Here is a 15,233-nt window from a genome sequence, read left to right on the forward strand (position 1 = left end):
CACATTTTAGGACCCACATATATTCCATATGTGTTGTTTCCTTTGCTATTAAAACAGCAGAGCAGGGTATGACTATCAGAGAAATTTAGGAGAGTCCCTTTTGTGTCACATGGACACACAAATTAAATGAATTAAGTGGATAGACAGCCCTGGGTAGACTGGTAATATTGCATGAATTTAGTGAGGGGAAAGATTGTTCCTCATGGACTTAAACAGGCTTATATGTGGAGCTGTAGGCCAGACAGGCCATTTGTGGATGGAAGACAATAACATTTCCTTGATCTTGGTTGTTTAAGGGATGATGATTTTTTAACCATGAAAGTAAACGCAATTGGTGTGAAATGTTCATAAGCGTTTAGCCAAAATATAACTGAATCATGGGCATTAAACCTAATCATTATTTGAAATTTAAAAAAAAATGTTTGCTAAATTCTGGTTAGGAACAAAAAGAGAAGGATGGACTGAGATCCTAAAAAAAGCCCAGTCCTAGACCATAGGTTTCTCACCTAAAGGCGGGGTACCCATATATTTTTGTTCACTTTCCCCTCTTGGTCACTGTTTTTCTGCCTAAATGACCCCAGACACTGAAGCTGTGATAAACTCTGCTGTGTGTGAAGGAGAGCCTTCTTACCACCAACCGTAACTGGCACAGTACTTTCTGTCCTTCATCCCGCAAGGATTCGTTTTGCCATCTGTTGAGCATTGCATGGTTATTTCAAAGTGTGGGATCTGTGGGCTGCTTTGAAACTAAGAAAGAATGTAGCATTGATGTACAGGCTTACTAGGATTGCATTCATTACGAGGAGTGCTTTCCACTTTTCCTGCTTCCTTTAATAGCATCAATTCTATTTAAACTTACAATTCCTACAGCCAGAGCTCAGGAGGAGCTTTGAGGAAAATCCTTTTAAAATACTTAATTACCTCCCCTCCCTTGAGGCTCTAAGTCAAGAAGTAGGCAGACAGGCAAAAGTTCAGAGTGACTCTCTCCTGCTGGCTGGTACTTGATCTCTGTCTGAGAAGTGAGAAGGTCCATCCTCAGCGTGGAAGGGAGAACTGACCAAGGCCGAGAGGAGGAGCTGCCGCAGGCCTGCAGCTGTGGTAGCCTAAGGAATTCATATGTGGAGGGGGGCCAAGGTTATAATTAGATGCAGATTAGATACAAACTAACTGTACTTTATGTTGAAGCTGAAACTCCAATACTTTGGCCACCTGATGCGAAGAACTGACTCATTTGAAAAGACCCCGATGCTGGGAAAGATTGAGGGCAGGAGGAGAAGGGGACGACAGAGGATGAGATGGTTGGATGGCATCACCAACTCAGTGGACGTGAATTTGAGTAGACTTCAGGAGTTGGTGATGGACAGGGAGGCCTGGAGTGCTACGGTCCATGGGGTCGCAAAGTTCGCATGACTGAACTGAACTATAAGGCCAATTTTTTTTTTTTTTTTTGAGTGAGGTATTTCTTATTCTTTTATCACTGAAGCCTGGAATACTTACACTGGACTGCAGCATTAGAAATATGCATTGTAGTTGCGTCAGGGAACCAGTAAACTGTACCTTTAAAAGGTAGCCTTTCCCAGCCACCCCTACCTGATGCTCTCAGCCCTTTGTGCTGCTTTCCCTGCTAACCATCATGGTTTATTTGGAGCCTCCATTAGAGGGGCTTGCTATTAATTGTCCCTGTCGTGTTCAATGTGAGTGGATGAAGGCATCAATGAAGCTGCCCTTACAGTTAAAATTATATTGTAACTGCTCGAGGGTGCAGATTATAACGTCTGTTCCTTTTGAGTTCGCCTCTCACTAAAGGCACACATACTCATTCATTTTCTGTTTTCCTCTGCTTCTCTTTGTCTCTGCACTTCCCTCTCCCTCTCTCTTCCTTCCCTCTATATTTACACGGATACACATGTATACACACACACACAAATATGTCATTTTTTCTCTCTTTTATGGCACATATGCATGTAGGCATAAGACAGAAACACCTGTGAATGGGACCAACCCACCCTGCACACTCACTGATCAGAGTGGTCTTCTCTTGGCAGTGACCAACAAGAAACCCACGCAGGCATCCATTACGAAGGTCAAACAGTTTGAAGGCTCCACGTCATTTGTGCGGCGGTCACAGTGGATGCTCGAGCAGCTGCGCCAGGTTAACGGCATCGATCCTAATCGGGTGAGTGAACTGTCCAGTGCCGAGCCACGGTGTTCTTCTCTCACAGTGACTCTCTCATTGACCTTGGCAGACTGGTGGGTGTCTGAGTTGTTTTTGACAAGGCTATTTCTCTGTTCCAGTTATGTGGCTGAGACTTTCTGATTCCTGTGCCTGTCTTATGGGAAATTATAAATCTTTTCATCATGTTGGACAGAGGCACCTAAGGAGATGCATATTGAAGAAATGCTAGCTACCTCCAATACAAAGAGCAAAGTGCTAAGTGCAGAGTTCAGATAATCACATCTGTAATTATCAGTATGAAAAACCATGTTCAGCAAAGTTCCATCTGTCTTCTAATGCAATCAGGGATGAGGTTTATTTACCAAAAATCAAATAAATGAACTGCACCTTAAAAATGATGTATTAGAATTCCATTGGATTTAATACATGAAACATTTCATGGTAGAGTTATGTATGCAAGTAAATTTCCTTTGCTTATACACTAACCATATATCAATGATGAGGAAAGATGAAATGTAAAATCAAACTATACACTATAATAATAAGGGATAATCTTTCCCTACCAAAGGTTGGGGACAAGATTAATATTGTTCAGTGCCAGGAACCTGAAGTAATCCTTTTTTGAGCAATGGGAAAGACCATGTATAATCTGAAATAGGATACAAGTTGATATGTGGTTAAGCTAAAGGGACTTCTGTGCTCGTTGCTTCTTGGGGACATCTCAAAACACTGTGAGACAAGAGATCTGCTTGATAAAAAGAGAAAGGTGGACTCTCTGTGCCCCTGGTGCTAATCAAGATGAACCTTGTGATTAGGAACAAAGTCTCAGAAAAGTTTTAGCCTTTATGAGTCTTAATATGGTAAACTGGAAGCCGCAATTTTTAGAGATGGAGATCATTCGTTCTTTCAATGTCTTTTCCAGGATTCTGCAGAGTTTGATTTGTTGTTTGAAAATGCCTTTGACCAGTGGGTAGCCAGCACAGCCTCAGAAAAATGTACCTTCTTCCAGATCCTCCACCACACCTGCCAGCGCTACCTCACAGACAGGAAGCCGGAGTTTATTAACTGCCAGTCCAAAATCATGGGAGGTGAGTGGGCGTTTGAATGACTTTAGCCATCCCGTTTCCTTCCACTCGCTTTTATATAAAGAGTTAGGTGCTCAGCAGCATAATTAAAGACCAGAAAAAAAGAATCCGGATGCTCAGAGCTGGACTGCCTGAGGACCATTCTGGGAGCTCTTTGTATGCTAAAGACACAGTGGTGTGTTTTCAGTCTTATCCCAAAACCAATCTTTTTAAAGGAATTAACCCTTTAGATCAGATTATTTGTACCAGGAGAGGAAGCCTGTCCCTTTATTATAATAACCTGTGCATTTGGTTTCCTCACTACCATTTCTATCATTTCATCACAGGACATTTTTAGAGTTGCTTTTTTCCTAGTATTTCTCAAGATGTTTTACAACTATTGATATGAACATTCCTACAGATCCAGTTCCTTCTCTCAAATAGCAACCTCAAATAGCAATAGTCTCTCATTTATTCCTTAATTGGCAGACAGAGCTGACTTAGGATGAGAGCTGTAAGCCAGCCTTATAGGAGCAAGTACCAGTACGGGAAAGTTAATGAGAAATGTTTAGAGAGTGCTTAGCACGTTTCCGGAGAAGGCAATGGCACCCCACTCCAGTACTCTTGCCTGGAGAATCCCATGGACAGAGGAGCCTGGTGGGCTGTAGTCCATGGGGTCGCTAAGAGTCAGACACAACTGAGCGACTTCACTTTCACTTTTCACTTTCATGCATTGGAGAAGGAAATGGCAACCCACTCCAGTGTTCTTGCCTGGAGAGTCCCAGGGACAGAGGAGCCTGTTGGGCTGCCGTCTATGGGGTCGCACAGAGTCGGACACAACTGACGCGACTTAGCAGCAGTAGCAGCAGCAGCACGTTTCTTCTAGGTGGCATTTCTTTTTAGAGAATTGAAACTGCTAAAAGTGTAAAGCCTTGCCAGTCACTCTGAGTTAAGGAAGAGTGTGTATATCATTGATCTTTTCACTGATATGTTCTCCTGGTTTTGAAAGCATCTTCTAAAAAAAAAAAAGTACCAACTTTGTCTTAATCAAATGTCAAGTGAAGGTCACATTAGAAACATTACATTTTCCCCTTGGGCTATATATATCTTTCATATGAATATGAGGCAGAATCCATCATCCTGTCCTAATGGCTGCCGTGCACACTGTCACTTAGCCGTTAGTCCACTAGATGTGGTGGGAGAAAATGCTGTCAGCACTTCATTATTATCCACTGAAGTGTCAGCGTGCTTCTGACATAGGAAGTTGCTCACACCATACGAACCTTGAAAAGCCTCTCAAATGCTGATGCAGACCTTTGTGTTATAGCTGCTTTAATTAGTCCTAGAAAAACAGAAGAGGTGATGAGTGCATATTTTCTTCAATGTGGCTGCATCCTATGGAACAAAAGTGAAAAAACTATTAGACACAAATGTTGAAAGAAAAGGAAATATCAAACACTGACCTCTTACTGTTTGGAAGATATAATGAGGTAGAACCCCCTCTCCTGTCTGTGGCATCAGTGCTGATCAAATGAATTGTGCTTTGAAAGTCCAGCCTTAACAGACTTGGCCAAAGGTCAGAGGACCCAGGCTGAGGACCACAGATGGCCATGTTCTCAGGGAATGGAAAATTGGCAAGGAAATTCCAGCTTTCCCTCATTCTTCATTAGAATTTTCTGTCCCATCCTAGAATCAAACTTGCTTCTTGATCTTATGCTAGGAAACATTTTCCCCGTCGGTAGCAGTGTAGTATCGTCAGTTGCTTGCCTAGCTAGCACTTGAGCAGAGTCTCCTCTAAAAAAACAGTGGGACATATGGATTTGAAATTTCGGTTGCCCTTGGAGACAGACTTCCCTCGAGCACTCCACTCCTCCAGGTGCCATACGGGAGGCAGACAGCCTCAGAAGCCGAAGTGGTTCCATGGGGATGACTGCATTTCCTCAGAATGGAAGCAGGGTGTAGGTGGGGGGAGGGGACAGACTCTTTCCACTGTCCTGCGAAGGTTAAGGAGAGCTTTGGGAACTTCCCTTCCTCCTCCCCTAAAGGACAGCACTAGGTAGCCTTCTTCCCTCTTCTCCCTGAAGCTCTCATTTCTTCTCTCAGAACAACCCGTTTCATTCCTTCATTCACTCATCTGCCAGTCACACAGCATGTAGGTACTGAGTATCCACTCTGAGCTAGCCACTCTCTACATCCTTGATGTGGAGAATTATTCTATAGTTGGCCCCTTAACAGACCCTAATCGCCACCACTCAAACCCCAGACTGGCAGGTCCCTAAGAGCCTTTCCATATGCATTGTTGTGTGCATGCATGCTGGGGTGCTTCCCACTGTATGCAGCTGCCAGCTGCTTCTGTTATTGACCCAGTATTTTGATATCTTCCACCACCCTATGAACCCCAAATTATGCCGAGTTGAGACAAGAATCTGCATATTCGGTGTCAAATTGTTGGTCTGTGTAGTGCATGAAACTGAAGACTGATTTCCTGTTGTAAGAAAAAGTTCACGAGTCCAAGTCCAGAATTGTCTCCACCTCTGGGATCATGTGTCTCTCTTCTTCCGTAGACCTCGGTTTTCCCTGATGTAACATGTGGAGGTTAGTTTAAATGAGTTCCAAAATCTGTCAGGCCTGTCATTTGAGAATCTATAGTTTTTGAGGTATGGCTTTATTGTATAGGTTAATCACTGCTTAATAATCCAATAAAGATTTAGTGCAGTTAGATACTGCCTGGTTCTGGATTCTAAGGAAGGCCAAAACGCTGGAACTAAGCACATTGCACTGTGTTGGCAGCACGCAGTGCTTAATGAGGACAGCCTGTCTTATTTAAACAGTTGTCTTTCCTTGATAACAGTTGTACCAGCACACCCTGGCTAATTAGCATGCTGATTAGGCTTCCTTTCTGCCAGTTATCACAATTCACAGACAGAAAAATTGTGTGATTTTTGGGTCACTGCATTCTGACACCTTTAACTTTAAGGGTACCTACCCCAGCTTCAACAGGTGAGATCTATTCCAAATTTCAAAAATCTTCTGGTCTGTCCTTATGGTATGGGCTGCAAGTGCTAGACGTGGTGGTTTTCCCCGCTGTGAAATGTGGTAGATCTTGTTAATTTTAGAGAACTGGTAAGTGTCGGTGTGCTGTCCTCCACCTCCATTCTGTACATGTTATCTCATTTAGTTTTTACAGCAGCCTTTGGAAATGCAACTTCTTATCTCCATTTTACTGAGAAGGAAATAGGATCAGAGGGATCAGTAAATAACTTGCCAACGGTCATATAGCCTTTGTCCTCAAGTGGCAGAGCTAAAATTCAAACACAGGCCCTCTCTAAGAACATCTTTTTCGGAGCCACGAAATGGTACATTCCAGGGAACATCATTGATACTGTCTTTGGTATAAATGGTACTCCCTAAAGTTGTTTAGGAATTTGGGGATATATTTTAGCCAGCATATTCCTAGGTATTAAAAAAGGGAGCTAAGTGGAGAGGGTCAGAGATATGAGAAGTTTTAACTGTTTTCTTACTTTTATTGCAGTATACAATTAATATAATAACTTAAGCACTTTTGTTTCTGCTCTAAGAATGAAGGAATCATCAGGGCCTTTAAAATCATCTTGCTTGTTGTTTCTTTTTGGTTCATAATAATTTCAACATATTAAAATGGCGAAGATTGCTGGAGTCCTGGCCACTCACCAGGCCTCTTAGGTATTTTGTTTCTAGTCCAACCTATCCTTGGAAAAACTGAAGCCATTTGAATGATATTTTGAAGAACAGATCTGCCTGACTGAACTACACTTTCTTTAATACCAGTTGTGATAGGATTGTCATTTATGTATCTACAATTCCATGGAATTCCGCTCTTACATTTATTGATTGTGTGTATTCCAAATGGCCAGCTGTTTCTTTTTCCCATGGGGAAAGTCAGTTACACAGAAATAAATTCTTTGGCTTGTTTGAAATTCTCTCCTCCAAACATGTTATTTCCTTCTCTCCAGAGGATAGACTGGGAGCTCTGATCTTCTCGTGTTGGTTATAGGATCCAGGAGACATGTCCAAAGTCTACAGTTGTGAAGACCCCCATAAATTGAAACAGGGAGGGATGTTCTGAGCAGGTGTGAGGCAGGAAGCATTGGTTTCTGCAGTCAGCATCTTTTCAGCCATCTTCTCTTCTCTGGATGGTTAGAAGACTTTATCCTCAAGCCTTGGTCATTCCTACTTTCCACTCTACCTCTCTTTTAATTTATTCAAGGTCAGTTACCTTAAAAAACACAAAGTCATTCATTCAGTTGCTGGGTCCCTAAGCTACCAAGCCATCTACAAAGATGCAAGGCAGAGGTGTAGAGCCAGTCTGGCTGCTGGAATGTTATGTAGCATTAGGAACAACAGGACCCTGCAGGTGAAGTCTTAGCTTCATATAGCTTACTTTTTGTAAGATAGTAGCTTTTTTCTGCCTATTATAAGCAGAGTTGATAATATAGATGATATACTGTCATATCTGGATAAGGAAATGGCTGCCCACTCCAGTATTCTTGGCTGGAAAATCCCATGGATAGAGGAGCCTAGTGGGTTACAGTCTGTGAATTCACAAGAGTCAGACATGACTTAGCAACTAAACCAGCACCACCACTATTATGATGATATATTTGTACTACAAAGATGCCTTGAAGGAATTAATCACATATGTTGAACTTTAGAAGAGACATTTACTTTCAATTAATTTATTTCAAAAAAAAAAAAAACATGGTCTGCCCCAAATAGTAGCAACGGTTTACTTATAACGGACCTGTTGTATTAAGTCTAGGTCCCAAGGGGAACTTTGTTTTGCTCTCTGCATTCTTCTTAATAAAATGTGATCAAATCCCACATAGTTCCCCATTGTTATTTTATTTACACTGACCTTCTGTAAGGATTGCTGCTGCTGCTGCTAAGTCGCTTCAGTCATGTCCGACTCTGTGCGACCCCATAGACGGCAACCCACCAAGCTCCCCGTCCCTGGGATTCTCCAGGCAAGAACACTGGAGTGGGTTGCCATTTCCTTCTCCAGTGCAGGAAAGTGAAAAGTAAAAGTGAAGTCGCTCAGTTGTGTCTGACTCTTAGCGACCCCATGGACTGTAGCCCACCAGGCTCCCCCGTCCATGGGATTTTACTGTTGCCGTATTATTTTTATGCCCAAATCTGTGAACTAAGGAAATCTTGAATGGTTTTGGCAACTTCTGTGTTAGAACCACCAAATAGATGCTTTGTAAACCTATTTTCTTTTTTAGAAAGTATGGTAAATTATTTGCAGAAAGAAAGTAATTTATTCCTTGAGGCAAGGTTCCATTTAAACTGAAGCATGTCCTACAGTTTTCCTGGGTTCTGAGCCTAAGCGCCTCTGGCTAACTCATTCAGTTACCTCTCCCTCTTTCCTCTGTTCTGTGTGGGTCATCGTTCAGTGAACCCCGTCTAGACTGTTTGAGGCCCAGTTGTTCACATAAGCATTTACTCAGCACCAGCTGCCTGTCAGGTCCTGAGCTACCTGTGGACATCCAGCAACCAGGTGGGCACCTTTGCCAACTTTACTTACCTTCCTGGGGGGGTCATCAGGTGTAAACAGATATCAAACAATATTATACACCAAGGGGATGGCTGAGCTGCATTTAAAAGGATAGTTAATAGTTGACAGACACATAAGGGCAGGATGAAGTGAGTTCTCTCTTGCAACACTTAATCCAGACAGTGTCATTTCAGTGTTGGCTAGATTCAGAATTTGAAATGTGGCAGATTGTTTTTCCACAAAGCAGACTATTTGTAAGTGTCATGTATTTTTATTGTCACCAAAGGGTATTTCTTTAGCATTGTCCATCAACGTGCAGACCTTCAGATGAGGGTATAAAGTGCAGCCTTCTGAGCTCTATTAGAATTCCAGGGACACATATGTCTCTGATGTCCCCTTCATAGCAGGCTAGCCCTCATTCACCCCTGCTGATTGGTGTGCTAAAGTGAAAGTCGCTCAGTCATGTCCAACTCTTTGGGACCCCATGGACTATACAGTCCGTGGAATTCTCTAGGCCAGAATACTGGAATGGGTAGCCTTTCCCTTCTTCAGGGGATCTTCCCAATGCAGGGATGGAACCCAGGTCTCCCGCATTGCAGGCGAATTCTTTACCAGCTGAGCCACCAGGGAAGCCCTGGTATGCTAAAGGAGAACCGAATGGCTTTCCTCTGGAGTCCCCTGGGGTGGAACGAATCTCAGGATGCAGACTGTGACTTTGTATTGTACTTTTCTCCCAAACACTGTAGGAACATACCCCTGAGCAAGGTGTGCGAATATTTTACCTTGTGAGTGCCCTGGGTGTGGGCATGTGTAAGGTGAGGTGACAGATGATGACACAGAGCACATGTATGCATCCTAAGAGTGTGCTTTTTTTTTTCTTAATTGAAGGATAATTGCTTTACAGAATTTTGTTGTTTTCTGTCAAACTTCAACATGAATCAGCCATAGGTATACGTATATCCCCTCCCTTTTGAAACTCCCTCCCATCTCCTGCCCCATCCCATCCCTCTAGATTGATACAGAGCCCCTGTTTGAGTTTTCTGGGCCATACAGCAAATTCCCATTGGCTATCTATCTATTTAATGTAAGTTTCCACGTTACTCTTTCCCTACATCTCACCCTCTCCTCCCCTCCCCCTATGTCCGTAAGTCTGTTCTCCATGTCTGTTTCTCCATTGCTGCCCTATAAATAAATTCTTCAGTACCATTTTTCTAGATTCTGTGTATAGAATACGTTAGAATACGTATAGAATCATATAAGTAAAATAGAATCGTTAGAATACAATATTTATCTTTCCTAAGAGGAAAAGATAAAAGATAAAACAAAAAGATTTTGTTTTTCTTATGGAAAAACAAAAGTGATGTATACAGTCATTCTTAATCCAAATATATTAATAGAGTGCTCTAATAGAATCTGTCACATTTGCTGTGATTTTTATATTTCTTCCAGATGTCTTGATGTTTTCTGTCAATGAATAATGGTTTTGTGGGATGTGAACCTTGCACTCCTACACATACTCTGACCGTGGGCACAGTATAAAGAGTTGCTTATTTCTCAAGAATACATTAATGTATAATTTTGCCCCCACCACTAAAACTTTAATGTACTCAGGGATTCAGCGGACATGCTCTAGTGATTACAATTCACATACCAAGTGGAATTGTATTAAAAAACCATATTGTTGTTGATGGCCTGTAGATACAGAGCAGGGGAGGAGGCCAGGCTGCTTAGATCATTTACTGTTGTGAAAGAGTCAGGAAGTTTTCCAATAGCTCTTAAGATCTAGAGGAATCCATATCGTAGTTCCTCCAGTGAGTTTTTGTTACCCTTTAGGAAATAACAAAGGAACAAACTTCAGTTATCCTCTGCCATGTACAAACAAGGAAAGTGATTTAAGAGGAATTGCCTGAGATCCCAGAGCTCATAAGGGATGGAGCTCTACCACGGTCAGGGCTCCTCATTTATTCCACGTCCATTCATTGGAGACCTGGACTTTCAAGTTCCCTCAGTAAACCCAGGCTTCTTTTCTTTATGTTGATTCTGACAAACAGAAGAGATAGTCCCAATTTAACAAGATATGTATGAGACTCAAAAATTCCATCTGGCAGTTCTCTATAGATGTCTGTTAGTGATATTAATCATAAACCCGTACAGACTTTAGCCACCACTCTCTCATCACTGCATCCTCTTTGTTGCAGCTAATACCATCTTTTCCTAGAGAGCTTCTTATTTTATATAAGACTTGCTTTTTTAGAAACTTTTTGGAGAGAGAAATTAAAAATAGAAACCAATGATTATGCATCAATAAGAATAACAGTACAAATATTTAAAATATACAATTGGAAAAGCCCAGTTTGGGGGCTTTTTTGTTTTGGTTATTGGGATCCCACCAGTGTAACTACTGCACCAAACACAATTGAGATATATGGTGCTACACAAACTGCTAACAACCATCGGACATTGACTGAGTGCTCTTAGGAGCAGAACATTGTAGCAGAAGCTATGAGATGTCTATCTGATTCTTTATGTATTTTTTAAATTTAGGACAATATTACCCATGGTTATGTTGGAGATTTTGTATGCTTTCCCATGTTTTCTGGTAGTCATTCTACTTTATCTCATTCCCAAAAGGTGAATTAAAAGCAGATGCTTTTATTTTCAGTGAGAAAATTGAAGTAACGAAGGACTAGTTCCTTAGGTTCCATCCAATTCTGTACATGATATAAATGACTAGTAACTAAAGAAAAATGGGTCACAGATGTGATTTTTTATTTTCTCTTTTTCATTGCTCACTGACTGTAAGCTACACTGAAATACATGCTGTGAAACAGCTGGTGGGTTATGGGGAGTCATCCTGAGCCTGGAGTGACTTCGTGCATTAAGGGCTTTTTGAATCATATCTTACCATCAAAATCTTGAACCAAACCAAAGCTCCAGGAGAGGACTTCCAAGGTATCATTTATTGGTGTGACAAGGATCATGAACATATTTTGTCTATCCCATGGTTAAATAATCTGAAACAGATGAGAGCCATTTCTACTTTCATAATGAACCAGAACACATTAATTGCCCATCTTGATATAGTGGAAATAACACAGACTAGATTCACTTAGCTCTGTTTTTGATGGCTATCACTCTGTAACCTTCTCTAAGATGCTCACCTTATACCCAGCCTCTCTGTGCTTTTTTGTATTATGGATAGCAACATATACCTTGAAGGAATGGTGTGGGGATTAAACTGAATTTTAAAATATTCAACCAGGATTTCTGCAAAGTGCTAGTACATGTCTGAATATTTTGTTTAAAAAACATGGAAATTATGTATACCTGTTCATAATATCATGATGTCTTCCAGGATATTTATCAAAGTCCTTTCTTATGAAAGAAGTAAGAAAATATTCTTAAACTTTCCTAATCCATGTTTGGCCTTAAGAATTGCAAAAACAAACCGCAGTAACTTTTTTTGTTCCAGCTGGGAAGGAGCTAAGCTATATTATAAATATTTCAAATGTCTGGAATGCTGAGTTGTTTGCCATGGTTTATAGAATGCTGAATGTGTTGCATTTTATGTTTGACATTTATAGAATGCATATGGTACTGCCAGAACAACGATGTTTAAAATATTGAGTGATACTGTGCCAGAGATCAGGGCACAATATTCAGATCTTCTTGTAGGAAAGAAAAACCTTGAAACACATTTTGTGAACTTTATAAGAGCATAGAAATGTCCTTTTTCCACCAACATATCTTCAACCTAGAGCATTTCTTTGAGTCCAGTTCTCTTTACACAGCCCCAAAAGGACATATATCAGAGGTTAAATTGTTTAATATCGTTAGTCATGAAGTAGTGTTTTCCAAAATAGATATAAAAGTCATGCTGCCTGATGCCTACCCATACTTCTAGATTTACAGAGAAGTACAATTTTTAAAAGAATTTTGGAGATTTAAGTTTACCAATCACTTTGCTACATGTTTTAAAATCTTCATAATTTCATGAAACAAACTTTAACACCAAAAGATAAAAAGGACATATCTCTGAGAATAAAGGGCTATTCCTTAAATTGGAAACATTTACCTTTATGAAAACATTACTACATCTGGTTCTGGTTCTTATTTTTCCTAGTTCACATAGACCAATAAAAACTCCGTCATCACCTGGCCTTTAAAAGTTGCTGCTCTGCTGTAACGTAGAAGAATCAAGAACTAAAAATTACTTGGAATTTTAGTGAAGAGAAGCTGTGAATTCTCAAGAACAGTAACTGGGTCTAAAAATGGTCATTTATGATTTGTCAAATTAATTCCCACTCTGGGGAAACCCACTCAGCACACATCCTTTGGATAGTACAGACAAAACAGATAATCCTCAGGGTGAAGGCTGTAGTCTGATTCCTTACTTGGAACAGAGATAAGGAACTTGTGCATAGTACCTGAGAAACTACCCAGGAATAGGAGATTTCTAAAACCTTTGGTGAAAAGGTAAATAAAATGATGTTTTTTCCCTAACATTATATCCTAGCCTTTCAAAAATTTTGGCTTTGTATTTGATCATTAAAATAAGACTAAGTCTCTAAATTTATCATAAGTAGTTACTTGAAATTTAGACATTGATGTAAATCTGAAGTTGAAGACTTTTCAGATTTATAAAACCAAAACATTTCTCACCCTTCTATTTACAATATGCCTACCCAGGGTTGGGTTTATAGGTGTCATGCAAGAGGCAAGAGCATTACAATTGCCAAATTTAGGAAGCAAAAGTAGAAGATGCACAATAAAATTTGAGTATAAGATAAACAAGGGATAACTTTTTAGTATAAGTATACCACATGCAGTATTTGGGGCAACCAAAAAATTATCCATTGTTTGTCTGAAATTCAGATTTTACTGAGCATCCTATATTTTATCTGGCAACCTTCATGGGCATCCCAGTTTCTAATTGTAACCAATATGGAAAACAAAATAAGTTAGCTGTTATATAGATAAGTAAACTTTACGATGGCCAGTTATTAGGACTTAAAGAAATGTTGAGATGGACAACTCCCAGGCATAATGTTAGATTAGCTGTTCAAAGATACAGACAGAAAAAAATATGAGACAGGCTGCTAAAGAAGCAGTTGAAAGACCTGCAAGGATTCATGTCTTATTGTGGTTATTCTACTTAGAAAAATGCTGTTAAGTGCAAATGAAAGTAGTAATCAGTATAGAAATTCCACTAAAGCTCTTTAGTAATCCAACATGAGATCCCTGGTTAAATGTGCACAGGGAAAAAAGCTCAGTCTTGGGTCTGAATGTCTTTCGCTTGGTTTTGAGCAGTTAGTTTCCTGCAAAACAGTAACAGGAGTCTGCCATTGACTTCTGGGGACACCAGCAGACCAAAGGCTCCCATTTATGGAGAAAAGAGTAAGAAGCTCTGGGTCTCAAGAACTAGAAAAGGTGCTGCTTTAAAAATTTAGCCTCCTCTCTGACCTGTCTGATGGTTTTCTTAGTAATAGAAGTGACTGGTCTACAAAGAATCCTTTGTCAAACCCTTGCCTGCAAGCTCTGGCTCACCTTTATCCATCACACTGTCCATCTGTACCTGCCTCTCACTGTCAGGTAAATGAGCATGGAAGGTAACCCTTAGCTTTGGTTGGTTGGTTTGCTTGGGTTTTATTCTAGCTCCATACGAGTATAACATCCAAAGGTGATGCTACTCTAGGTTCCAAGAAACATTCAGTGGGTCCTACTTGTGAAAAGGAAAGAATATCTTCAATAGTTCCTAACTGTGAGAGCACATTGAGCACAAACACTTCACCTACAACGCTTGAGTGGCAGGAAGGCAATCAAGTAAGTGTATCACTAAATGGAGGTAAAACATGTTTTAGGCAAAGAATGAGGACAAATCTTCATTGGCTAAGGGATTTGTTTACTTTGTCTAACTTTTGAATGGTTCAGTTCAGTTCAGTTCAGTCGCTCAGTTGTGTCTGACTCTTTGCAACCCCATGAATCGCAGCACGCCAGGCCTCCCTGTCCATCACCAACTCCCGGAGTTCACTCAGACTCATGTCCATCGAGTCAGTGATGCCATCCAGCCATCTCATCCTCTGTCGTCCCCTTCTCCTCCTGCCCCAATCCCTCCCAGCATCAGAGTCTTTTCCAATGAGTCAACTCTTCGCATGAGGTGGCCAGACTTTCAGCTTCAGCATCATTCCCTCCAGAGAAATCCCAGGGCTGATCTCCTTCAGAAGGGACTGGTTGGATCTCCTTGCAGTCCAAGGGACTCTCAAGAGTCTTCTCCAACACCACAGTTCAAAAGCATCAATTCTTTGGCGCTCAGCCTTCTTCACAGTTGAACTCTCACATCCATACATGACCACAGGAAAAACCATAGCCTTGACTAGACAGACCTTTGTTGGCAAAGTTATGTCTCTGCTTTTGAATATGCTATCTAGGTTGGTCATAACTTTCCTTCCAAGGAGTGTCT

At 40.8% G+C, this 15,233-nt stretch overlaps 1 protein-coding gene across 7 annotated transcripts in view; it reads left to right on the forward strand.

Annotated features, from left to right (window-relative positions):
• Positions 1-15,233, forward strand: part of STXBP6 (syntaxin binding protein 6) — a 278,917-nt gene that overhangs the window by 216,281 nt on the left and 47,403 nt on the right. For all 7 annotated transcript variants that reach the window (XM_086365243.1, XM_086365242.1, XM_086365248.1 and 4 more), the window contains 2 exons: positions 2,046-2,176; positions 3,099-3,264. In XM_086365243.1, the coding sequence (XP_086221369.1) occupies positions 2,046-2,176; positions 3,099-3,264 (297 nt within the window). The remainder of the gene's footprint in view (positions 1-2,045; positions 2,177-3,098; positions 3,265-15,233) is intronic.

This window comes from Bos grunniens, chromosome 21 (genome assembly GCF_055505025.1).
Source record: "Bos grunniens cultivar Pamir isolate PY7600 chromosome 21, Bosgru_T2T1.0, whole genome shotgun sequence".
Classification (NCBI taxonomy): Eukaryota; Metazoa; Chordata; class Mammalia; order Artiodactyla; family Bovidae; genus Bos; species Bos grunniens.